The sequence below is a fragment of the Scleropages formosus genome, chromosome 18 (assembly GCF_900964775.1).
Source record: "Scleropages formosus chromosome 18, fSclFor1.1, whole genome shotgun sequence".
NCBI lineage: Eukaryota > Metazoa > Chordata > Actinopteri > Osteoglossiformes > Osteoglossidae > Scleropages > Scleropages formosus.
In genome coordinates, this window is record NC_041823.1 from 13,131,745 (window position 1) to 13,156,908 (window position 25,164).

The window sequence follows — 25,164 nt, forward strand, 5'->3', positions numbered from 1 at the left end:
CCGTAACTATGACTTCAGTCGACGCTGTTTTGTAAGTCTCCATGGCACTATGCGCTTCGGAAGGGAATTTTAAAGTGAAAATTGTTTAGGATTATTACTAATTTAGTGATTGCTGTCATATCACTGTATCGAACACAAGTGTCTAAGTTCCTATATGAAGGCTAAGAGTCATAGAGTCATATCCTTTCAAATTCAGAGCCACTGCGGTATTCATGCCTACAATAAATATAAATTTTCTTACAAAATCTTATGGATCCCGAACATAACTGTTTCGTCACTGTAGCCCATTTATTTTAACCGTTACCGTATTCATTCTTTTTAATTTCAATCACCCAATGAAATTCACGTCCACTACACACACACATTGACAGAAACCGCTTGTCCCGAGCGGGATCGTGGTGAGCCGGAGCCTAGTCCGGCAACACAGGGCGCAGGGCTGGAGGGGGAGGGGACACACCCAGGATGGGACGCCAGTCAATCGCAAGGCACCCCAAGCAGGACTCGAACCCCAGACCCACCAGAAAGCGGGACCCGGCCAAGCCCGTTGCACCCCCGCCCCCCGAGACATCCACTACATTTACAATCAATTTATAAAAGATAAATCTGTATAAAAAAATTAAATATGTGTCTAAATAATCTGTACAGGTTTAAGCAGAATGAATATGAATATCTTTAGAAGTGTTATCCAAAACAAGAGTTCTATCCAGCGGCGACAGAAGGTGGCGCAGTAGTTAAGAAGCTCCTCTTTTGATAAGGAACTGCAGACCGAAATACCAACAAAAACACTTGAAAGGTAAATATCCAGTAGTATTCAGGTGAATATATGTTATTGCTAAAAGAACTGTAACTTGAGTGTAATGCAAACAATAAACTGTATCGCTAAATCTGATAACTGACTATAAACCCAGCCCACACAGTGATCCCGTGTCCGTCTCTCCCGCTTCTCCCGAAAAGTCAAACATTTCGTGGTGTGGCAGGGAAAAGTCTCGCGAGATCTCCTCCTCCGCGCCGTATTCAACAAAGGCGAGTACGCATTTTTTTAGCGTAGCGTGACGTTATCGGCATTTCCTAGGCGCTACGTAAGAAAAGTGACGTTGTTTTTCCGGCGCTGATCCAACGAAGAGTCGTGCGCACGCCCGCGGTGTCGTCGATCTCTGACAGACGTGCTAGAGGAGCGGCTGCGGACGGTCACGACATGGGTGGGTGAGCGCCTCGTCCCCTCAAAGAATATGCGTATGAAAAGCGGTGCTTGTAATCCATCTTCATAACTCGGTGGTGCATTTTCAGTAGCAGCCTCCCACTTGTTTTCGCAATGCCTGATGTTTTTCTACAGAAACGAGCGCGAAGAAGAGCCATCATTTCCTGTGCGAATTCTTCTCTGACGTGATCATGATGATCTCTTTTATTTTATCTCCGCGCTTTTTACTACTTTTGAAGTGAATGTAAAGTACTTATTTGAACAAGTAAGGTAAAATTGTGGTGAGTCACACGCTAGTCATTTGTAGTATCCATTCTTTCGAACGTCGCAGCTATTTTATTTTGGTGTAAAAAATATGAAAACGCGCTCGTTTCCACACACCGGACACATCGGGCTCATCATCAGCCCGGGTTTGATCTTTCATCCCTCTTATTTACAGTCAGTCATATTAAGGCTTGATAGATTGCGGGATTAGCTTTAGCTGGTTAGATTTAAAAGAAAAGAAAAGAAGAAAAAAAAAAAAAAAAACTATAGTATCAGTAGATAAACTGGGGGCAAATCAGTGTTTCGCTGAAAACACACACAGATCTGTATTACCTAAACACCAGACTGTTTTTAATTCACAAGTTATTATGCAACTCCAAATTGTACTTTTCATTTTCATAATTTGGACGGTCTTTTTCATGTCACGCTGGGGAGCCCATGATTATTATTATTAAGTAGTAATATGCAGGAGGTCTGTTTGGACTGTGAGTACAGCAGCCACTTAGCATCTCTGTGGCTCTTAATTTCCCACTGTAGCGTCACTCTTGTCTCTGATCACAAGACACACTTGTGAATTTCTCTCTTTATTTTGTGTACACTTGGAGTTTTTAGCACTCACAAACCACCGTAGTAGAGCTGGTCGATGCAGAGATATGCTGGATCGGGTCCTCCTTCCCAGTGTCCCTGTGCTCTTATCTTTTTCCCTGACAGTTTCATCTAAGCTTTGGTGGTGTTTGTAAAATTAATCAAATGATCTGATTTAATTTAGTTTGTGGAATTTTGACACTTCATCCTAAGATGCCCTGGACTCTTAACTAATAGTATTTGTAATCATTATATTTGGCTTGTTTTGCTGTTAACATCAGTTTATTGCCGTGCACTGGTGTCATATCCAGACCAGTGTCTACCCTGCCTCACGCCGTATTTTTGTGGGATCGTTTCTGTGCCAGAACAACCCTGCCGTGGATGCAGACTGTTTTATCCTTGATGGATGGATGGATGGATGGAGGGAGGGAGGGATAATGGAGATGACAGTTTAGTGCTGTCTTGATATGCTGTCAGATTGTAGTCTACGCAGGAAGGCATGTCTTGTACCTAATCTTGTACGTCTCACGTACAGTCCGCAATGCACACCTTCAGAAGTAATGTAGGCTGGACGTTTTGTGAGTTTATACCAGTTGATGAAAGTACAGATATGTCATACTGTGAGCAGACTGGTGCTGAGTCCTTGTGCTCCTCTTATACACAGGTTTAATGCTGTACTCTTCACTCTGCTCTTTCATGAACTCATGTTAATTGGAACTAAACTAATTCTGATACAGTATTTAAAAAAGAAAACTTCATATTTTACAAGTGTTGCTTGAGCCAAGTCTAAACTGGGATTAATTAACATTGTTAAAACGGGGTGTGGCTTTTCAGACACAGGTGACTAGTTGTATTATCAATACGTATTTCCCAAGCTATACTGGATATTTATAACACTGCAGAATGTTCATCAATGTAAAATACTCCCTTTAAATGTCAGACTTCAGTTTCAAACATATTTTTTGAATGTATTTGAAACTGAAACCACATTTTTTTGAATGCTTGAGTGCCTTGGTTATAGTATGCAGCATAGAATACTTTTTAGGTATAACAAAGCCATATGCATTCTTCTGCGTACTTGTTGACACTCTTGACTAGCAACTATATCACTGTATTTTTTCCAAGCTTAAGATATTTATGTTTTAATGTTTAATGATGTTTTTCTTTTCACTAGCTTCACAGTTGTATAGGTTACTATGTAGGTTAACTTAAAGGTGTTCCCTAATCCAACCATAATCATTCTGATTCTACAAAGCAGTTTAGTCATAAAACTGAGATGTGACCTAATAAGAAAGCAGTTGTTTTAATTTCTCGGTAAAATTTTGTTCAGCATGTTTTTTTTAAGGCCTTTGTGTTTGGGGAGAGCAAAGGCCTATTGTATGTGATGATAAGCAATCAGAAATGACTGTGGAATGTCTTATCTATTGCTTTTTTCTTCTGATTGAATGACAGATAAATTGCAGGAGATGTCTTGAGTTGTTTGCCCTGCTTAATTTCAAAAATACTTGCATTAAAGTTTGGCAAAAAAACATTTATACATACGTGTCAGTATAGGAAATGTACGTTTTTGTAGTGTTTTCCACTAGTGCCTTTAGTAGTTTAGTGTTCTTTTTTTCCACTGTTTGCCATATATTTGTTGCATTGTTTCACATGGAGTGTTCATAAATCAGAGATGTGTTGTTTTTTCTGTGGAACTGATTTTTTTTTTTAAATTTTTATTTTAAATGAATTGTCTCAGTTTTGGTGGTTTTGATTGTGTTCTGTGTTGCATGGTTCCAGATTTCTTATTTCTAAAAATCAACTGTGTACCATGAGGTCTGTCAGCTGAAATGTCCCTCGTGTGTGTCTGATCAGTTTCCTCCTCCCTGCTGCACCGCCTGGCCTGTCGTCACCTTGTGCAGGTCCTGGTAAATGTAACGGCTGAGCACGCTGTAGAACAGCCCTACGACCGCAGGCCCAGAGGAAGTAGTGCAGCTGTGGTTTACAAGAGCCAGACTAAGAAAGCGCAGATGCAAAGCTGCTCCCTGAGCAGGACCATTAGGGCCCCGTGCAGTTGAATACACAGCAGGAACTTCTCTGCGTGAGAAGAGTAACAGATTTTTCCTAATTTTTTTTTAATATCTCTGTTAAAATAACTTACACAGTGTTAATGTTTTATTGCAGAGAGAATGGTTCTTACATCTTACAGCATTATCTTCTGCAGAAAATCTGCATAAGCTCTGTGTCTAGTAATGTAGGAAATAGTCAATGTATACTATGGATTGTTATCTTGACAAATAATTTCCTCTTCATTAACTGCTCTTGACAAGGGCGTACATTTGTAGTATAGGGTGAGCACTTGTTCACATGTAAAACTGTGGTGGTTTTGTCATCTGAGGCAGTTGGTTTTGAAGGCTTGGTCTTATGGCAGGTTTCTTAAAAGTCAAACGTCTTCGTTATGGCATGCAAATAAAGCACAATAACATTGGGCTTCAGCCAAAATGTATGAAAAACATTATTTCACCTGATGTGTTAAGTGTCATCTGTCACTTCCTACAGACCCTGATGCTCCAAACACGCATTGCCTCCTCCTATCCTCCCTCTTGAGTGATTAATTGTGTGACAGATGGGGTGTTAAGTGTCTGCTTTAAGTTAAAGCTTTGAGTTCTTCTTTAATCCATATTAGAAGCTAATGTAGCCTAAGAAGTATTAAAAAGAAGCATATTTGTTGCATTCTTGCTTTTTTCAACAAACTTATTAAAATATTGGTAATAACTTTATGACCATAGAATTGGTTCAGTTAATGATTTCATAAAAATTAAGGATTTTACATCCATAGCCTAATACATCGTGAATGTATTTAAGTTGCTGTTGCGTAAATGTATGACACTGCTGTGAAAGTGCACTGCACATTATGTTTTTATGCATGTCAGCATTAAAGGAAAGTTGTTTTACGTTTTACTTATGCTTGAAATGACTTCATTGTTCCAACATTTTTTGAAAATGACCATTAAAGGAAAGTACACACTGACTGCTTCCTGAAATTTAAAAGTGCGTTTTAGGTGTTAGTGGAATATTTTAAGACCTTAATCTTAAATGTACCATTAGATATTGTGCCTCTCTGCTTAAGAGAAGCTTCTCTTCTAATATAAGTTTTTGGTAGCAGCTATTATGGGTCTGTTCGACAATAGATATTTTGTTACTATCAATGAAATTGCAACATTTCTTTCCAAGAGAGGTTTTCTTGTGTGGTGATATCAACAACATGGATAGAGAATACATCACATAATTATATAGGGGCACAATTCATTACAGAACCACGACAGTAATGTTCGATATAAAAAAATTTATAACTTTAGTATTCTTATGGTGGTTGTACAGACAACTTCAAGAGTTGCCAAAAAGGAATCTGTCTCTGGTTATTTATAGAAGAGCGGCATCTGTCGTGCTTAATCTGCAATCTCTTTATACAGTTCAGTATTTTATTTGTACTTCGGTTCCCTTCCTCATAGGTAAAATAGGATGACTGTTCTTGGAGATTGGAACCAGAAGCTTTCAAGTTATATGTGAAAGGAAGGCTTTTTAACCCTGCAGTGGACTGAAATCTGGTCCAGGGTGTAGACTGAATAGCCAAGTACTCTGTGATTCTTGGATAGGCTCTAGAACACTGTGATCCTGACCTGAAGACATTATTAATAATAGTGAATGAGTGAGAATAAGGCTTTTCTTCAATTAACACCTCTGATCATAGACTTAGAGGCCATTTCCAGTGCAGGTTTCCATCCTGCCTCAATAATTAAAAACCTGATTAAATGAATCCATTAACTAACATGTTCATACTTTTCCAGACATTATGCTGAAGCTGTTTGTGAATAAAGTTTACAGAGTTGTAATTTACAGGTATCATTAGCTGGATGGATTGTTTCGTCTCTAGCCATCACCCGTTTCCAGCGAGTGTAAATGTTTTTGTGAATGAAATGACTTGGAATGTAATGTAACATTCGATTGACTTTAGCAAGATGTCCTAGATTATTTTAGACTTGGGGAGGGAGAGTGATTTTTTTTTTTTTTAAAAAAAAAAAAACAGCAGTCAGACTCCCAGTGTTAAGTGCTGCAGCTCTAATGCCACCGGCTTGGCCGGGCAGGCCGAGATGATCCCAGATGGGAGATGATCTGTGTCACACAACCAAGGCTACACAGAAGGGCTCTGTTCTCAGAAAGTCTCTGTGTGAGGAGTCGCTTTCACTGACCCGTTGAAAGGGGCGGCCTCGTTTCATGTCCTTTGTAGAATGCTGAAAACATGATGCTACTTTTCAATAGAATGTCATATTTTTTGCCTTTTCTGCTTTGAGAAAATGCAGGTGAACATATTCACCTGGGAATTTCAGTATGCATGATTTTTAGGGAATAAATTTATTTTTCTGCTTTTTAGTGCCTGTTGCTTCTATCATATATTCCATTATATGATATTCCAAGTCTGTCACTTTGAAATCTGCAGGTTTTCTGCTGTTGTACCATTGGAAAAAAGCTTACCCTGAATTGCTCCAGTAAAAATATCCTGCAGCATAAATGGGTATATCACTGTAAAGTTGCATGTCTCACGTTGTAAGTAGCATTGGAAAAAGGAGTGAGCTAATTTAAGGTCAATAATAAAGTTATGTTTAAAGGCATAACTTAATGTAGTTTTTGTCTTATGGTGTAATATCTTGGAATTTGTTTCAACTGCCTTTTCTTTTAATAATGGGTTCATAAAATAAAGTTAAACATCGATAATTGTAATTGTGCTGTATGTTGCCAAAGAGGAATGAACCAACTGTGTTCCAAACTGCCTCCGTGTCTTCTTTCTTTTGTGGACTTTTTTTTTCCTACAGGCATTTTTTACTGTCAGCATTGTGTTTTCTGCTATGTTAAAAAGCATGTGCGGAAGAATGTCATCCTGATAACTTTTTTCTTTTTTTTTTTTTCCTTTTCTTATTTCATGCATTTCTGCTGTTACCCGGATCGTCAAAACTACAATTTTTGACCACTCTGTTTGGCTGCGCTGGCCAACTCCAACTCCATCACCCAACTCCTGTTCCATTGGCACATTGTGCTTTTCATATTAGCTGTAAGTACTGAACCTCTGTGTGCTTTATTCTGCTCATCATGGCGCTCTGACAGTTGTTGCCACAGCAGTGTTAAAAGATTGCTTTAAAGCAACTGATAAATGACTCAGTATTCTGTGCATCCAGTTTTTAAAGTTATGCTTAACAGAAAAAACTTGACCTTGTGTATTTGCTTTTGCAGCAACAAAAGGACCTAGAAGGATATGTTGGCTTCGCAAACCTTCCCAACCAAGTCTACAGGAAGTCAGTCAAGAGAGGCTTTGAGTTTACGCTCATGGTTGTAGGTGAGAAATGAAAATTCAGCTTTTATGAGTCAGCTGTAATTAGATTCAGTGTGTGCCATTTATGCTGGTTTTCTTATGTCCCTCTAATGGTCAGTTTTCATTGTAACGGTATGTTTTCCCTCTAAATACTTGATTCTCACAACATTAGGAGGACTCCATGCATATCATAGGGACAGCTGGTAGCTCTAATAGTTAGAGTTGCTGCCTTTGGATCCAAAGGTTGCGGGTTTGATCCCCACCTCCTGCTGTAGTACCCTTGAGCAAGGTACTTACCCTAAATTGCTCCAGTAAAATTACTGTACTCTTGCTGTATAAATGGGTAAATAATTGTAACCTTAACGCTGTACGTCGCTTTGGAGAAAAGCCTCAGCTAAATGAATAAATGTACGTGTAATATTGCTGTGATCAGAAAGACACGTTTGAAAATTACTGCATACATACTTTATGCATAATATTAGAATTCAGAGAAACAGAGTTGCAAATGTTCTTGTTTTATGTTGAAATAATTTCAACCCATTAACTTTAAAAGTGATATTTGATTTTGGTTGTTTTATTTGTAGAATTGGATATCACAAGCAATTAATTTATGCTTCAGTTCAGCTTACCTTGAGTGTGAGGGCATAGCTATCTCCACATAAATATAAATACTGTAAACATGGCATCTGCAGAGAAATTCTTTTTGGCATTGAACATGGAATGTGAGGAATAAATAGTTTAGTCTGTGAAAGAGACTCATTGAATCAGAGGTTCTTATTCTCAAAAGACGGAGTAACTTGAGTGGATTAGAGACATTGATCTTGTTTTCATTCTTGATGGGGTTGCTCTTTTTGGGTTGTTTAAATAGTGGGTCTTCCCCTCCAGTTTAAATTTCCACCACTTATATTTCTTAATATATCAGATAGTTTTTCCAGAAGCTGTAACAATTCCATATGATGATAAAAGTATGCATTTAGAGGGCATACATTTTAGTCCTAGTGTGTTTCCAAGTGCAGAGCTACTTCCCTCTTGATAACACGTGTAAATGAATATTCTAAAATGGTATATTTAAACATCCAGGTGGTGAGGTGATTAGTTAACAAGTAATTAACAGTGGATATCATTCCAAACAGGTAACTAATTTAGTCATATAAATGTTCCTTTTTATAAATATTGTATCCTCCAGTAAAATAATATGTTTTAGGGGAATTTTGAAAAGTCTGTTTTCTCAGGGAGCATAAACTTGCATAGATCATGTGGACTCATTCCTTATTTCACTGGAGAGCAGTATTTTCCTGGCAGAAAATGGGATTGGACCTGACATGTAGTTGGACTAACTCTGCTCCAGAAAACAAGTTAATTATGCCAGATTTTGTGTCAGTTTTGAGGGCGAGTTGTCGTTTTCCAGCGTAAGTATGTCTTCCCAGTTCGAAGCAGCTCTGCCTACAGGAAAGCATCGTTCCGCAACTCCTCAATGGGAAGCAGTAGGTTGTTATTGTAACATCTCAAACACTTGAGCCTTTTGTGGTTATCTGTTAACCTCTGTACTGGGGACAGGGTGAAAAATGGCAAGCCGGTTTGTTTGGGTTACATACAACTCTTTTTTTTTTTTTCCAAAGCTAGTTAATGCATCTTATGTTCAAAAGGCTACTTGTGGGCATAGTGTATAACACAAATTTGTGGTCTTTTTATGCCCCGTTTTTTAAGGAAACTTCACTATGAAAGGTTTCCTGTTGTAAAAATCTTGAAGATGCATATCAGCAGTAAATACCAAATAAAAGAAGCACACATTGTATTGTAAATTCCAGTACCTTGTTATATCTAATAGATAATAAAGGATACGTATGTTTAAGTAAAATTTTAGTTGTTTTTAAGTGCGATTGTCTGTTGTGGGTTGAATGAGCTCTTTACCTCCTGTTCTACAACGAGGAACTGAGAGGAAATGTGTTTTAATTTTTTGTGCCAAGCACAGGTGTACTGCTACACATTTTATTATTGGTATCTGTTCTTTGCAGAAACAGTGCTGCCACATGAATCCCAGTTATATGTTATGCCCAGTTCAAAGGTAACTGCAGCTCACTGTGTTTGCTTGATGCAGGAAGTTTTGAATACAGCTAGTGGTTTATAACATCCCATAAAATTTCCTTTAAAGGAAGTGGCCAGGAGGCTGGCAAAGTTGTCTGCTCAGGCTCAGCTTTGCTGTGGAGCACCTTAGTAATGGCTGCTGTCTTAGAGGTCTCCTGTCCATTGTGTTAAACACATAGATTTTTAATTATTCCTCCAGTTTCAGGTAACAGATTCAGTTATGCTGCACTATGACGTGCACTGTTTTCTTTTTAGGTAGCAAGCAGCTATTACAGTCTTGATTTTGTAATTTTTTTTTTTTTTTTTTTTTGGTTTTGCGAATTGAGGAAGGCCAAGTAGACAGCAGATACTAGTTTTCAGCAATAGGAACTTGTAGCCTGAAGGTTACTGGTTTGCATCTCCTATTGTCCTCTTGAGAAACGCAACCTGAGCTGCTCCGGTACAGTTTCCGACCATGTCGGCGATTAAATCTGTAAGATGCTTTGTATAAACACTTCAACAAAGCAATGAAATGATAAAAAATAACAGCTTACTGTGTGGTTAAAGAAGCCCCACTGAGTTCCTCCCTCCTGATGACTGAGGAATGAAACTGCTTCTGTAGCTGGACTCGCATTCTCACATTTATCAGGAGCAGAGGACAAATCAGAGGTGGTGGACAGTGTTCCTTGCACTCTTGTATTTCTCCCGATTGTCTTGAATCGCGTCCTGGGATTCGTCCGCCCCTTACACAAGACCCCTGACAGTCATGGTGACATCCAGTGAGACAAATGGCATTTGGACCTCAGCCAAATAGAATACGGTTTGCGCTTTAGACAGCCTCTATTGTGCACCGTGCAGAATGCTACTTGGCACCGAAACGTTGGAGCATGCAAAAGCGCACACAGACACACACGCAAAAACAAGCTCTCATGGAAAGGCCACTCGTTAAAGGTCAAGGCAAAGGCAGCGCGCACTCTGTGCCAGTGTCCGTTCACACGGTACCGATTGTTCCATTCACAGTGGGCAGGGAAATCAATCAGAGGTAATTAAAGCAATTAAAGTACAATGATGCTGTTTACTCTTCGTGCTGATGTTCCCTTTCCACGCAAGTTACAAACGGTTCTCTGTCACTGCTTTCCATTTTCTACATCACATTTACTTTTATTGAAATGTTAAACAGTTGTTATGTAGTGAGTTTGTATTTGAGTTTTTGAGTATTTATCGTAGTTGACTTTGAGTATTTATTTCTAAAGTGGCATTAGCAAATGTGAGAATTTTAGTTTTATTCTGTACTCTTTCTGTACCGTATAAAGGATATCGTCCATATTATGCATTGCTGTCAAATTCCACATTTTTCTTTGTAAATCCGGTTTCTGATACTAAATTGTGAAGCTAACTTGTAGGATGATTTACAGATTCCTAATAGAAAGTGTGTAATTCTTTAAACTCAGTTGCACTACAAAGTCAGTGAACTGTGGACTAACCCTGCCATTGTGTTTTGTCTGTGGGAAGACGCCGAATTCCGCTACATCTGCTGACCTTCAGATAGCGAACAGGATATTGATGGATTCTTGCACCTCTCTAATCCTGTTGAGATGAATAGCAGTATTTGTACTCAAAGATAACGTTACAGAAGGGTGAACAGTGCTTTATGTATACTTTGTAGAATTTATTTCACATGATGGTACCTTTTCCATGTTCTCATGTTAATTGTACCACAGTTGATATTGTACTCTTCTCTCCTGTGCTTTAAATCACTTTCGATGATTGTCAGAATTTACACATTTTCACTTTTAGGAGAATCCGGGCTGGGGAAGTCTACGCTCATCAACTCCCTGTTCCTGACAGACCTGTACTCCAGTGAATACCCTGGTCCTTCACACAGAATCAAGAAGACTGTGCAGGTAGTCATCACTCCTCCTGTCTTTCCATCCCATCTGTTTTTCTGTCTTGTGTTTGAGGAACACGTGCACAAGACAAACAAAATGACAGAAGAGTTCAACGCTCTCATGATACACCAGGTGGAACACAATCATTGTTAAAGCAAAATAAAAACCTTTCTGCCAACACAGAACTGCTTTTAATTCTCACCTTTTTTTAGTTCCTCAAGCTGACCACAGTACAGTTTTACCGTGCTCACTTTCTGCTACTACTGCTACGTAGCTCTTTCAAATACATGCTCACATTTAGCTTTTAAGTTGTGAAATTTTATATTGAAAAGAACTGCTGTTTTGGCAGACTTCCTTTCACAGTTATGATAGAAATACCTACTGGGCTGAGTAGATGGTGCTGATAGCATTTCATCATCTCATGGGAGACAAAGTCTGGAGGTTTGCTTCTTGTGTGTTGGTGCCTTACCTACCTTATTTCTCAATGACATCCCGACTCCTACTGTCTATCACATGTCAGATATCTCACAGGAAATTGAGGCTTTGTTTTTTGTTTTTTTTTTATCTGCTTGTCATCACATGTTCAAACATACCTTTGCGGTAATCAGTACTTGTAAGATTCTGAAGAAAAGGAAACTAAAGTGCTGGCATCTGAACATGTTGAATTTATTTGTTGTATCTCTTGAAAGAAACCTGCACTGTGAAATGTTGCATATTTACCCATTAATGGAGTTGGGAATTTACAGAAACAGTTTGAGTACAATCATAAGACCTGTCCTAAATTAGTAACATTTAGTTGTGTAAGTTGTGTGGCTTTGCCCTTAAACAGTACGCACTGGCCTTTACGTGAACTTACATCAGTTTCCTATTCTAGGTGAGCAGTTAACTGAACACTAATTATGGATCACCAAGCGGCTGCATGTAGTATCTTGTACTCAGTGAAGTGACTTCTGCAGCAGGCAAGAACTATATTAGGATGACACCAATTTTTTTGGCTAGCACAAATAGTGGTGTCATAACTTTTATCAATCTGTTTTTTTGGACTTGTTTTGGTTGGATGTTTTTTTTTGCATATTCTTTCTCAACATATACTCGTTTAAGGGTCAGAATTTTGTCAAAGAAGTTTCCAAGTTGTCTGTGGTTGGACGCTGTGTGTAGAGCCTTCTGCTGAGAAACGGCAAACCTCAGTAACCGCTACTGTTCTTGCTCTTTGGAGCCAGAGCCTTTACAGTGAATGGGTTGCACTTCTCCAGGGAAGTGTTTTATTCTAAACAGCACTGAGAGCAATTTGAGGGCTCAGCATAGTTTGATGCTGGTGGAATAGGTTTTCATTTGTGAACATTTCGTACTTGCCAGCTGAAACTATTACCTCACGCCCACACCAGCTCTCTGACAATAGAAATACAGCAGATGTCTGTTTGCAATGTAGAATGCAAATGGACTGACAAAACTCTAAGTGGAACAGCTAATGGTGGAACTCAAACAAGTCCAACTTGTCCAGCATTGTTTGTTCATGTACATCTTTGGCACATTGTGGAATTAAAATGTAGATTATCGTAGCACGTGTGTTGCCTTTCCATATCTTGCGCTTGTTTGTTTTTCCTTTCTGTTTTTGTCTCCTTAGTGAATGCTCTCGATTACCTTATACCGTGCTATGGCTCAAATACTGACAATAAGAACGGTAACAAGTTGCGTTTCTGGTTTCACTACATAGCTGGCTAATGGCATAGTGCTTTAGCACCACGTGTTGCCGCATGCAGCCCAGGCAGGAGTCCCCTGGCGTTGTACCACGGTGTTACAGTCCGGTCCTGTATTCGGTGCCCTTCATCTGAAGGTCACCACTGTTGATTGTGCTCACATTGTATCTGCACGGTGTGTTTGCCTTCAAAAGAAATACATTTGTAAAAACACAGCATTTATTTAGTCCTTAGAATTACAAATGTATATATAGATGATGTTGACTATATTCATATTTACATAAATATTGCTGAAATTGCTTCAGCTAAATTTATCTGCATTTGAAAATCCAGTTACCAGTTATCACTGGACACATGATACTTTTTACTGATTAAATTAAGAACTGGATAATGCCAAAGTAGTTTTGTAATAGCAAGGCAATTGGATTTAAACTTGCTTTAAACCTTTTTTTTGTTTGTTTTGTCTGAATAACTTTGATAAAGTTTTGGTTTGAGAAAAAGCATCAGGTGGCTCTGGGTGAGTTTCCCTGGAATGATATAAACCCATTTCCTGCTTTTTTTATACCCTGTACTGTTGGTCAGGAAGCAGGCCGTATGCCCTGTGGTGAATTCTTTTCCTGGCGTTGGGATGTTGGGCTGCATAAATCCCCGAAGAAGCATAAACCCGCTGGAAGCGATACCACCTCAATTAGTTCAGATGTGCAGTCAGTCAGAATGTGTCTCGTCATGGGGCACTTAGTGCTGTTTCCATCTGAACTCTTGACTACAGGGAAAATCTTTGCCATTTCACCTCTGTGAAATCACCAATCTGACATTCCAGCCTTGAATTCTGCAACAGAAGGTGTGTGTTGTAGTATTGTGACATTTCTGAGCATCTCTTTATGCAGAAAAAAACTTGCTTTTTGATATGTAAGAGCACAGTAGATTTTTTTTTTTTTTTTTTTCCCCCCCCTCTCATGCCTATCTGTGTTTCCCAGAAATTCATAGTAATGATGCCTTGTTCAGTCTCTCAACACTTTGTATTGCACTTGAGTGCTACGCTTACAAATCGCATCCCTGTTAGGAAGGATGCACAGGTAGCTTTTACCTATGTGTGCTGTCTCCTAGGATTATATTTTTTAAAAAAAAAAAAGAAAAAAAAAAAACATCCCTAGTGTCACCTGCTGCTAGCAGTGGAGTAAGTTACACCTTGTTAATTAGAATTATGAAAATGTTGATTTATTTTTGCTCGTTTTTTGCTGTCAAAACTGCATGTGCATACAAATGCCAAAGCATTAATAAACAAATTGCTTTGGTTGAATTTATTAAATTGGAGGGTAGCAATCACATTTCACTGTTCAGTGTCAACCAGTCCAGAGGATTTCAGTTGAGGTAATACTTTGAAGTTGTACAGAATTTTTTTTCTGTACAAATAATATGAATCAAAAAGGAAAAATATGATTTTATAAAATATTAAAAACAAACTACTGAATGCATTATTATGGCCGACAAGTTAACCGTTGATATGACATTCCTTGTACCTCTTTATCTCGGGGTATACTTTTATTTCTTTTTTTGGCTCTGTGTGCATTTATTATTAAATCTCTCTTTAAGCAAAGTCACATGGGTAGTCAAGTGCAGTAGTAATGACTGTTAATTTATACAGTTCTAGAGTTTAATTCGTTTCACAAAATTAAACAAGTTTAGTGTCACAAATAAGTATTTTTAAACATGAATTACTTAAACTTTTTTTTTAATGAATTTGATTATTGGACCGTATGTCAATGTTATCGCTGTTTTCCTTATTCTCCTCTAATAGAGTGGATAAAGTAATGATCTGATTTTTATGCCTTTATCTTTTCAGGTGGAGCAATCAAAGGTGTTAATAAAGGAAGGAGGAGTCCAGCTCCTCCTCACAATAGTTGACACCCCAGGATTTGGAGATGCTGTGGACAACAGTGATTGGTAAGTTTCACATTCCCTGAGTTTTTACCAACAGTTAGCAGTATCAGGAGGGATGTGAGAGCATTTTTGTTTTTGACCCGATGCTGTTTGAACCCTACATAGCTGGCAGCCGGTCATTGACCACATCGACAGCAAGTTTGAGGACTACCTCAATGCAGAGTCCCGTGTGAACAGGCGGCAGATGCCGGACAACAGGGTCCATTGCTGCCTTTACTTCATCGCCCCATCAGGACATGGGTGAGTGCTGCAGCCCTTCCTAAATGAACACACTCTCTGTAGGCACATTATACTGGGAATAGGATTGATAACCAGTGCTCTTATTGGCATACAGTAAAAGGAAGGGGAGGGGGGGGACACCCTCTCTCACTTTCTTGACTTTTAACTGATGTTTTTCAGTGAGGGAAATGTCCCAGTATTTGTCACCCACTGTGAAGAATTAGTACATTGTAATTAGGTACATAACTGTCAAAACTACTAACGTGTAAGTTAAGCACATTTACTCATTTTAAACTTAAAACTAAAAACCAGTTTTATTGTACTTCATCAGCAAGTCAGCTGATTCGCTGTTAGCGGTGTTTCTGCAAAGAGCTCTGCGTCCTTGATTGCTAGTTGGCGGTGCCACAAACGGCTTGCAGAGGATACATTTTGCAGCACAATGACTCTGTTGTACTAGATCCTTGCCGTTCTCACCTTTTAGGGTCAGTGTTTAGACTCACATTTGCTAATATCATTGCTTCCAGACTTAGTGTTTCGTTAATGAACTCATCTGTGCATAACATGTCCATTCCTTGTTGCTCCTGCTATTTACATCACTTCCTGCTCTTGACACTGCTTGAGCTGGCACTGTGTGGGGACTGGATAAGCACTGAAAGGACACTCGGGCTACCTCAATGTAGAGTCTCATATGAACTGGCACTCCCAGTGACCAGTAAATCATGCTCACAAAGTTATTGCTGAAGTTTTGTTGAACGCCAATGAGCACTTGACGCCCCCCGGCCTGTATGAACTGTCGTAACTTTTTCACGCACACGATGGCATATAGTCATTGGGAACATGTACATGTCTTCTCGCCTTATTCTAGGTGTTTGAGGATGCAGAAAACTAGAAGCAAACCATTTTTTTCCATGGTGTTTATGGAAAATGGAACTATGTGGAGCTGGATTTTATATATTTACATATTTACATTTATGCATTTAGCATTTCTTTTCAACTCAAGTAACCATAAGTACATTCCACAGCAGTTGAAGAGTATTAAATACAAATGTGTGATTTTCAAAGCACAGCTCATCTGATACCACTCTTGCTTGTACGTGTTACTCATGTAGCTGCCTATAGAGATGATATGCATGCAAGGTGCCAAGTCGGACCCGAACCATAGCGACCACTCATGTGGTTTCCAAGGCAAGTCAAGGGAGGAACAGTGGTGGGTTGCCAGGTCCTTCCTCTGCGTGTCGGGGGAGGCAAGCACAGGGGGAAACACAGAGCCGCTGCGCCCCCCAAAGTGGGACTTGAACCCCAGACCCGCCACACAGCAAGGCACCGATCAAACCCGCTGCGCCACCACGCCCCCGATAGCGATGATATATGAGTAGCAAATACACAGTTAGTTATATCAGATGGTTTGACAAGTTGATTTATCTTTCAGATGCTCCAGAGGGCAATGTGTCCAAAATAGGTTAATTTTGAGACTCCTTGGAGAGATTCAGCAGTTCTGAAGGGCAAAATTTGCTCTAAGAAATTAATTCCTTTTTCTTTTACAGGATAGGCAAGAAATTAATAGGAACATGTTAATCGACTTAGCGTACATATCCGTGATACAGTTTCCTGACATACAATATAATGCAGAATCACTTTCTCACTTAGGGTAAAAGATAGAGCAAATTACTGCCACCTGGTGTTGTAAAGATGTGAAAAAGCACATCCTTATTCTTCTCATTTAACATGAAACATTAGTTGTATTTTTATGTAATATCCCTAAATGCCAGCAGGCAGAAATAGCTATCAAACAGATAACCTTAGTTTTCATTATTGTCGTCTGTTCAATCTACACTTCAGTCCACATAGTCCCCCGGCTCCTTCGTGTCCACACAACAAACGGCTGTTTGACAAAGAAGCCCTGGGCCAAGGGCACATTTAACGCAGCCCTGGAGAAGGACAGGGACAGTTATGCTGGACTGAGAAATGATCCACTCCACATACTTGGGAGTATATTGCACAGGAGTCTCTAGTAGAGCTGGGAGAATGTGACTTGGATTAAAAAAAGAATCGTACCTTTCCTGTCTCTAAATGGGTGGTTAAAATCTGTTGTAGCGGAACATCTGAACTGAAATGTGCTAGAATCTTCTCAGCTGCCGATTTCCAGTTTTGAAAGAAAGTTTAGTTTTTTGAAATCATATCCTCCTGCCTGAGTGCATAATCTCCTTACAGGAGAGGTAAAATGTGCATATTAATGTCAGGAGATTTCATCGTAGAACTACTATGCCTTTTCTCTGCAGACTAAAACCACTGGATATCGAGTTCATGAAACGGTTGCATGAGAAAGTGAACATCATTCCTTTGATTGCCAAAGCTGACACACTCACTCCTGAGGAGTGCCAACAATTCAAGAAGCAGGTGTGTGTGTGTGGGTGTGTGTGGCTGTCTGTTGGCTTACATTAAGTGTTGCATAGTAAATCAAGAGTTGTCATCACAAGGTGCTGTGCTGAAGCATAAATATTTAACATTTTCAATATGAGCTGAAATCAAAACATCTATGACAGTTGTTCTCTCTCTAGTAAAAAGTTTTGATCTAGGCAGCCCTTAAGATCAGCAGTAAACTGTTTGTAAGATTTGTTTGAGAGACGAGCTAAACTGTATGTACTAATTGTTGCAGTCAAGCCACACAGTGTATAGGAACATAACGTTCCTTTTTATTTTTTTTTAAACTTTAAGATCATGCGAGAAATCCAGGAGCACAAAATCAAAATCTATGAGTTCCCTGAGACAGACGATGAGGAAGAGAGAAAGCTGGTGAAAAAGATCAAGGTACAGTCATGAAATGCACATGAATTGGACAAAGAGGTCACTGGATGTCCTTGCCATTCACATCCCAGAATGCAACAGTGCCCTGGAACCATTTAATCAATGTGACTGGCCTAATTGTGGTAAATGCCAATGGCCTTGAAATGGCCCCATTAGAGTTATAATGTTTAAAACCTCAAGCCCTCTGGGTATTTCTTTTTCCTCACTTACCACAGGTTTTGAAGGACGTGATGTTTTTGTTTGGCTTTATTTTTGTGTTTGGCAGATGGATCAGGGTGACATTAACTGTACTTTTCATTTCAAACAAACTGACTCCACCTCAGTGAACTGCCTGCTGCTGTCATCAGACCTTGCAGCATTTTTCTAAAGATTCTTGTCTCTTTATAGGACCGCTTGCCTCTTGCTGTTGTCGGTAGCAACACCTCCATCGAAGTCAATGGGAAGAGGGTTCGAGGGAGGCAGTACCCCTGGGGTGTAGCGGAAGGTAAAGAACAATGTACCAGCTATACGCTGCTCCTGTGAGCTCAGGCACCAAATGCAGCTCTTGTTGCAAATCACAATTGCTTTCTATTTGACATGATTTCAAGTGCTTCAATAGAAGTGTGGTAATCTTACACTGATGCTCCTCATTGTGCTTGCTAGTTGCTTAATGGATTACCTGATTGTTAATGTTTCCATTGTAATGCTCTTGTCTAGTCAGTTAAACTGGCCACATGCTATAGAAGTGTCTATTGAAGTGGTGAAATGAAGCTCAAATTCAGCCTCAGTGGTGGTTTTCTCATTACTGAAAAGCCAGGGGGTGTTTGTGGGGTCCAGGGTGTAGCGGAATTAATGAAGTATTGGGAATGAACAAAAATGTGGGATTTCTGTCAGTGTCTCTTCACTCATTGAGTGAGAATTGAGCTGACTGACTGATTTGAGTGTTCCAGGGTAGTAGCATCTTCGGTAGAGCACCCACATGATTTTTGTCTTGTGATTAGTGACAGTAGTGGTGGTTAACCATGTCATGTCATGGGAGCAAAGGGCTGAGTTTTCAATGGTTTCACTGACCTAAACTCATTTAAAGAGGCAAAGTGGTGAAACAAGGATTATTTTGCCTAATGCCAAAATGCAGATTTCTTGTTAAAACATTTATTGGGCATTCTGGTATTTTCTCTGTGAGGTAAAATAGCCATGGGATATAGGGTATTGTGCAAATTAAACTGTTGGGTTCTCTCCTAGCTATGATGCTACTTCCACGTATGCAACAATTTTGGAGAAAGGAGAACTCTGGAATTCCAAAATTTGCTACAGACTCTTAATCCAAGACATTTCCCTGACACTGCATGGTGTTTACTACAGCTGTGGTTTAAAAGGTTTTGCGTATCCTGTACAGGAGATGATAATTACCGTCTTTTGTCAGTAATAATTACATAAAGAAAAGTTGCAACTGTGAAAGTCTCAATAGTGTGTTGTGTTGTAATTGTGCGTCTTAACTCCCTCTCCTCTCCTCTAGTGGAAAATGGGGAGCACTGTGACTTCACAATCCTACGAGACATGCTCATAAGGTACATCCATATGTGATTGATTTCACAATGAGTAATGTTTAATAGCCACTAATTACAACACTGATGACAGTTGTGGTGGAGACTTGTTCATGTAACAAGTAACAAATTTTACTCAATCTATTTGTACCTGAAATAATGGGATGTAAGTAGACTGTTCTCATGTGTAATGACTGCTCATATTATGAGAACTTGCACTTAAAGAACATGTGAATTGTACCCTAAAATTCATACATCAAGTTAGCAACTCAAGGGAGACACCATACCAAAAATGTAATTTAAATGAAAATTTCAAGGCTTGATGATGTTGACGAAGAGCACAACAAAAGGCAAGCAGCCTCCTCCTCCTCCTCCTCCCTGTGCATTGCAGCTATCTCGTAACCATATGATGGGTTGCAAGCATCTTTCAGAAGTTTCATAGTGTAAAGCTGTCATCTGAAAATAATGAGCAATAAATGAAAAGATTTTCAAGAAAGTACTAAATGAAGTTAAGGAGGAGAAACCAGGCCTTATCTATCCATTTAAAATTAAGTTATAAAATGCATAGAATTCTACTGAAAGGCAGTATCATTACCAAGGACTTTGTGTGATTCGATTTAGTATTCTAATCAGGAACGATAATTAAGAAGGAACTCAGCAGAGAGGGTTTATGATCATTATTTGTGATCATTGTAATTCCATTATTAGTATTGCCTTGTTAGGTAGTGTTCTAATATTGTAGGTTTAGTTTTGAATTAGATTTTCGCAGTATTCAGATGGTGGGGCAGGAGTTTTGCATGTTTGAAAAATGGGTGAACCCATAATGTACAGATTTTTTTACCACTTATTTAAGTGATCATTAAAAGTTTGCTTTAAAAGGAGTCATATAACATGCAGATTTTCAGGATAAAATTATGCGTGATATGTGATGGAGACCTGTCATGAAAAACAGGTAAGAGATGGTCTGTTTAATGACCACAAGTTTAGAGTACATCTTCAGCCATAAGATACGTATTTATTTGCTGTATTTGTAGGTTTAAAGGTATAGAACAGTATAATGTCGAGTTTCACGTGGTTTATGTATGGTTCTTTGTAGGACTCACATGCAGGACCTGAAGGATGTGACCAACAACGTACACTATGAGAACTACAGGAGCAGGAAGCTGGCGGCTGTCACCTACAATGGAGTGGATAACAACAAGAGCAAGGGCCAGCTCACCAAGTGAGTTGTACAGATTTATAGGAACCCCGGCATGCATAGCACTGTCAAATGTTGGTTCTAATGTTGTGCTTTCATGTAGGATATTTTCAAAGTTCTTCCCTGTGTCTTGCCTTCATCAAAGTCCCTGCACTGTAGGTGACAGACAATGTATTTTCGAGGCATGTGGATTTTGTGCATCATGTCTGCTGGTAGGGTTGCCAGGCGAGAGTGGAGATCTAAGTGTTCCCCATGAAGACATGAAACAGCTAACTCCCCAATGTCCTGCCATGCACTTTGCAACAGCAACTAACACACGGATACTGCTCCCTTTCAACTGTGATATAGTGCACTTACTTACTCCTCGACAAAGGGGTGCTCAGCTGTCACCAAGATGCATTCTTCCCTCCCCAGTAGTAGGACCATCCAGGTGTCGGCTGCCCCAATGCGTTTTTATATTATACAGCCACACTTGAGGTTGTTCTGTTATGTAACCCTTAGCAAAATAGAATCCACTGAGACAGCACTTCAGTCTGTTTGCAACAGTGCTGGCTTTTTAGTGCATGTTTTAATTTCGGCATGTTAAGTTTGTGTTTCTGTTTTTTTAGATTTGACACAGTTGAAGGCATGTAAGTGGTAATTTGTTATTCCAAAAAAGCTGACTTTCTTGCTCATCTCTGTGCTCCCCACCCAAATGTCACTGACCTGTAAGCAAGCTTCTAGCTGACAGGTGGTGTCTACGGTGCCCCTTTCCATCTGCTCTCTCTCCCGCTCTCTCTGTCTCTCTCTCTCTCTCTCTCTCTCTCTCTAGGTGTCTTTTTACAGTATAGAGAAGAGTGTGAATATGGCTCTATAATCAGAGCTGCAGAAGGGGAGCCTGGATTTCTGTTACCTTGAGCTTTCAGTGATATTGTCCATTTTGCGGTTTCGCATTATATGTTTATTCTCAATGTTTTTTCCATTTGGCATATTTCTGGTATGTTAATCCTGAAAGCTCCAGCTGAGTTAATGATTACTTGCTTAAAGTTTACTAACATGCTTTAAAAGCTTATTAACTACAAGTGTTGCTAGGCTTTGCTCTGCGGGGTTCTGATTGTTGCACATTAGAGGAGACGTACCAGGTTAATTACTGACCAGTCTCTTGATGGACTGTCTTTGTGGTGTGAGTTCTGATTATCAATGTTATATTATATTGTTACACAAAGGCATGGGGTGGCAAATCCATCTGAATGGGTGTAGATGTAATTCTTCACTTATCAATATGTCAGTTTGGGAAAGGGGAACAGTAGCACGGACTGTAGGATCAGCCTCTGTGTGTGTCTGCATGGTCCGCTTGCAGAAGCCCGTTGGCCCAGATGGAGGAGGAGCGGAGAGAGCATGTCGCCAAGATGAAGAAGATGGAGATGGAGATGGAGCAGGTCTTTGAGATGAAGGTCAAGGAGAAGGTGCAGAAACTGAAAGACTCTGAGGCAGAGGTGAGATGAAACGTTCACGATCTAACCCCTAGATCAGTGCCCATCAGTGGCACCATAGCAACTGCTGCTGATACAGTTTGTGGCACTGTTGTCCCCATACAAACAGAAACTGTGACACTGACCCCAGTCTGGGATATTTCCTTCTGCAGCTGCAGCGACGTCATGAACAGATGAAGAAGAACCTGGAGGCGCAGCACAAGGAGCTGGAGGAGAAGCGGCGCCAGTTTGAGGAGGACAAGGCCAACTGGGAGGCACAGCGCCTGCTAGAGCAACAGAAACTGGATGCTTCCAGGTAAACCCTCACCTATCTGTACTACACACATTTTACCACTTCTCATTTCACTTAATCAGCTACAGTGCTGTTCTTGGAAATTACATGATTTTGCATTGAACAATATTAAAATATTACCTTCACTTGGTAGCTCAGGGGGCTGAGCTATTGTCTCAGAGTTGAAGGGATGTGGGTTTGATTATGGCTTCAGCCCTGTGTGTATCTAGCATGTTAGTGGGTTGCGAAAAAGGTACGTGGAAAAGGAAAGCCTAAAGGGTAGCTGAATTCTTAGTGTCATAGTAAGTACTTTCATTACTCATTCGGTGATATTGAATTTCTCCCTCAGGACCTTGGAAAAGAACAAAAAGAAGGGCAAGATCTTTTAAAATATGTGAGGAACTCCCAGGGAGAGAGGTTGGGGAACTCCATGTTGTGCTCTCTGCCAGTCTGCCAGCCCTGTGCAGCAGTGTTTCGGCTAGCCAGCAACACACCAGGTCAGCGTGACATTGCCCTGCATGCGGGATGACTGACGCAGTGCTTTACACAAGCCGGCCCGGTGTATTAGGGCACTTACCCTAAATGAAATGTAGAACCTGGATACGTTTATCAGATTTAAGGGTTTTTTAACTTTTTTTTTTTTTTAATTGTTATTCCAGTTTTAATGAAAAACATTGGCCAAATTATGCAAAGGAAATTTTCTAATGCTGTACAATCAAGGTTTGCATTTGGTTGATTAAACCATGATCTTTCAACATTGCTGAACGTTCCAGTGTTTTCCCAGAACCTGCTGTTATCTTTCTTTATGCTTCTTTGTAATAGAAAGCATGGAACCTCATGCCAAGTCTACACTTGTCAATTGGTTTGTGTCAGATGACAAATGGCTAATGAGAGATGTGAACAGAAACTTAAAGGCCAGCTTGCAACTCAGGCTTTTTTGTATTTTTATTTGTGATTGCTTTATCTCTTTTAAAAAAAAAATTGCTTCCATTTCTAGTATATAATTTAAAATACTTTTCCCTGGACCACAATTTATAACTTTTTTTATGTGATACTACTTATACATGTATTTGTTTTATATATTGGCCTTCACTAAAGTTCACGTTATATGGCGTGTGTGTTCAGTTGTGGGGGGTAGACTCGTCTGTGGACCATGTAGTTTCATAGGCATTTCAAACTGAATAAAGGAGAACGTTTGTAACTACTTGTTTGAATAAACATGTAACAGAGTTGGCTCTCCTGATAATTCAAAGCCAATGCCATATTTACTGTAGCTTTGTTCATGCGATGCATTTATGTATTAATTTTATTTTTATTCGTATCGTACAAAGTCACAAAATAAACATGTGATGATACAGGACTACTTTTGTCTTTTTCTTTTTAAAAAATCATACAAAATTGCGGGGGGCGTGGTGGCGCATGAGGCTTGGCCAGGTCCTGCTCTCTGGTGGGTCTGAGGTTTGAGTCCTGCTTGGGATGTCTTGCGGCAGACTGGTGTCCCGTCCTCGGTGTGTCCCCTCCCCCTCCAGCCTTGCGCCCTGTGCTGCAAGGGTTAGGCTCCGGTTCGCTGTGACCCTGCTTGGGACAAGCAGTTCCAGACTGTGTGTGTGTGAGAGATAAAACATTGCACAAAACCATTGTGAAGAGTCAAATATGCATTTACCTACATTTACATTTATTTATTTAGCAGACGCTTTTGTCCAAAGCGACATATCTCAGCAAAAGTACAATTTATGCATTACATTAAGAGAAAGAGACATAGCTGCAGACATGTGACTCAAGTAAACCTAATTTGTTACCTACCACTTGCTGCACCGAGGTTCATAATTCAAGTAGGTGCATAAAACACAGGATAGACAAATCCTGATACCCTCCTACCATTTTTTTTTTACCTGTGCTATTGTGCAATATATGACAAAGACCCTACTTTGAATGATAATATAATCAAATTTGCACTGATCAAATAAAATTCCAAACCAAATGTTAAAAAAACCTACTTCTCGTTGGGTTGGCAGAATTTGTCTGAAGAGGGCAGTAAAGAGACAGTGCAATGTAATCTATATAATTCTATCTACATAAATAATACTGTATAAAGCACATTCCTTATGTAAAAAACCACTGAATGTTTTGGTTTTAATCAAGGTATTACTTCATTTATTGTAGGAGTAACTCCCCAACCATGCAGTAAAACAGAATATTTCAGTCCTTTTTCACATTTATAAATGGAAAAGATTGATGCTTAATTTTACATAACTTGAAACCAACACTGACCTTCAAGAACATTTGGAGACACCTTGACTAGCTGATATACTGCATGCATTCTTAATTTAGTATTTTGCTGACATCTTTACCAAAGGTGGCTTAGAAAACTGTATGAGCAACTTAATGATTTATCCATTTATAGAGTGGGATGTGTAGGGTAAATACCTTACCTGATGTATGGATGAGTGACCCAGTGTAAGTAATGTATCTAGCAGTGTAAGTCACCATGGTGAATAAGGTGTGTGGGCTGATAACGCTACATAGAGTTCATTGGAAGTCACTTTGGAGAAAAGCGTCTGCTAAATAAATGTAAATGCACTTAGGGGTATTGCAGTAGTAGAGATATTTTAATTGATACCCTTTAGATTTCAAGGCAAGACCCCACACCACTGTGCTAGCCTTGGTTTACCATAGTGAGTTTTCAGTGATATT

General features: G+C 39.5%; 1 protein-coding gene across 2 annotated transcripts; it reads left to right on the forward strand.

Moving 5' to 3' along the window:
• Positions 1–1,112: 1,112 nt before the first annotated feature.
• Positions 1,113–23,825, forward strand: septin7b (septin 7b). 2 transcript variants are annotated; one of them, XM_018740716.2, is made up of 15 exons: positions 1,113–1,199; positions 4,022–4,023; positions 7,313–7,415; positions 11,253–11,359; positions 14,885–14,985; positions 15,088–15,222; positions 17,481–17,598; positions 17,917–18,009; positions 18,394–18,490; positions 19,502–19,553; positions 20,626–20,751; positions 21,336–21,356; positions 22,067–22,202; positions 22,352–22,494; positions 22,820–23,825. In XM_018740716.2, the coding sequence occupies exons 1-15, from the start codon at positions 1,196–1,198 to the stop codon at positions 22,857–22,859; spliced, it is 1,278 nt and encodes a 425-aa protein (XP_018596232.1). In that variant the 5' UTR covers positions 1,113–1,195; the 3' UTR covers positions 22,860–23,825. The 2 variants fall into 2 exon arrangements, with proteins under 2 accessions (XP_018596232.1, XP_018596233.1); XM_018740717.2 differs by lacking the exon at positions 21,336–21,356.
• The last annotated feature ends 1,339 nt before the right edge of the window (positions 23,826–25,164 follow it).

Coding starts and splice junctions, on each gene's coding strand:
- septin7b (XM_018740716.2), top strand. Junction 11,360..14,884: donor GAATCAAGAAGACTGTGCAG/GTAGTCATCACT, acceptor TTATCTTTTCAG/GTGGAGCAATCAAAGGTGTT. Junction 18,491..19,501: donor CCCCTGGGGTGTAGCGGAAG/GTAAAGAACAAT, acceptor CCTCTCCTCTAG/TGGAAAATGGGGAGCACTGT.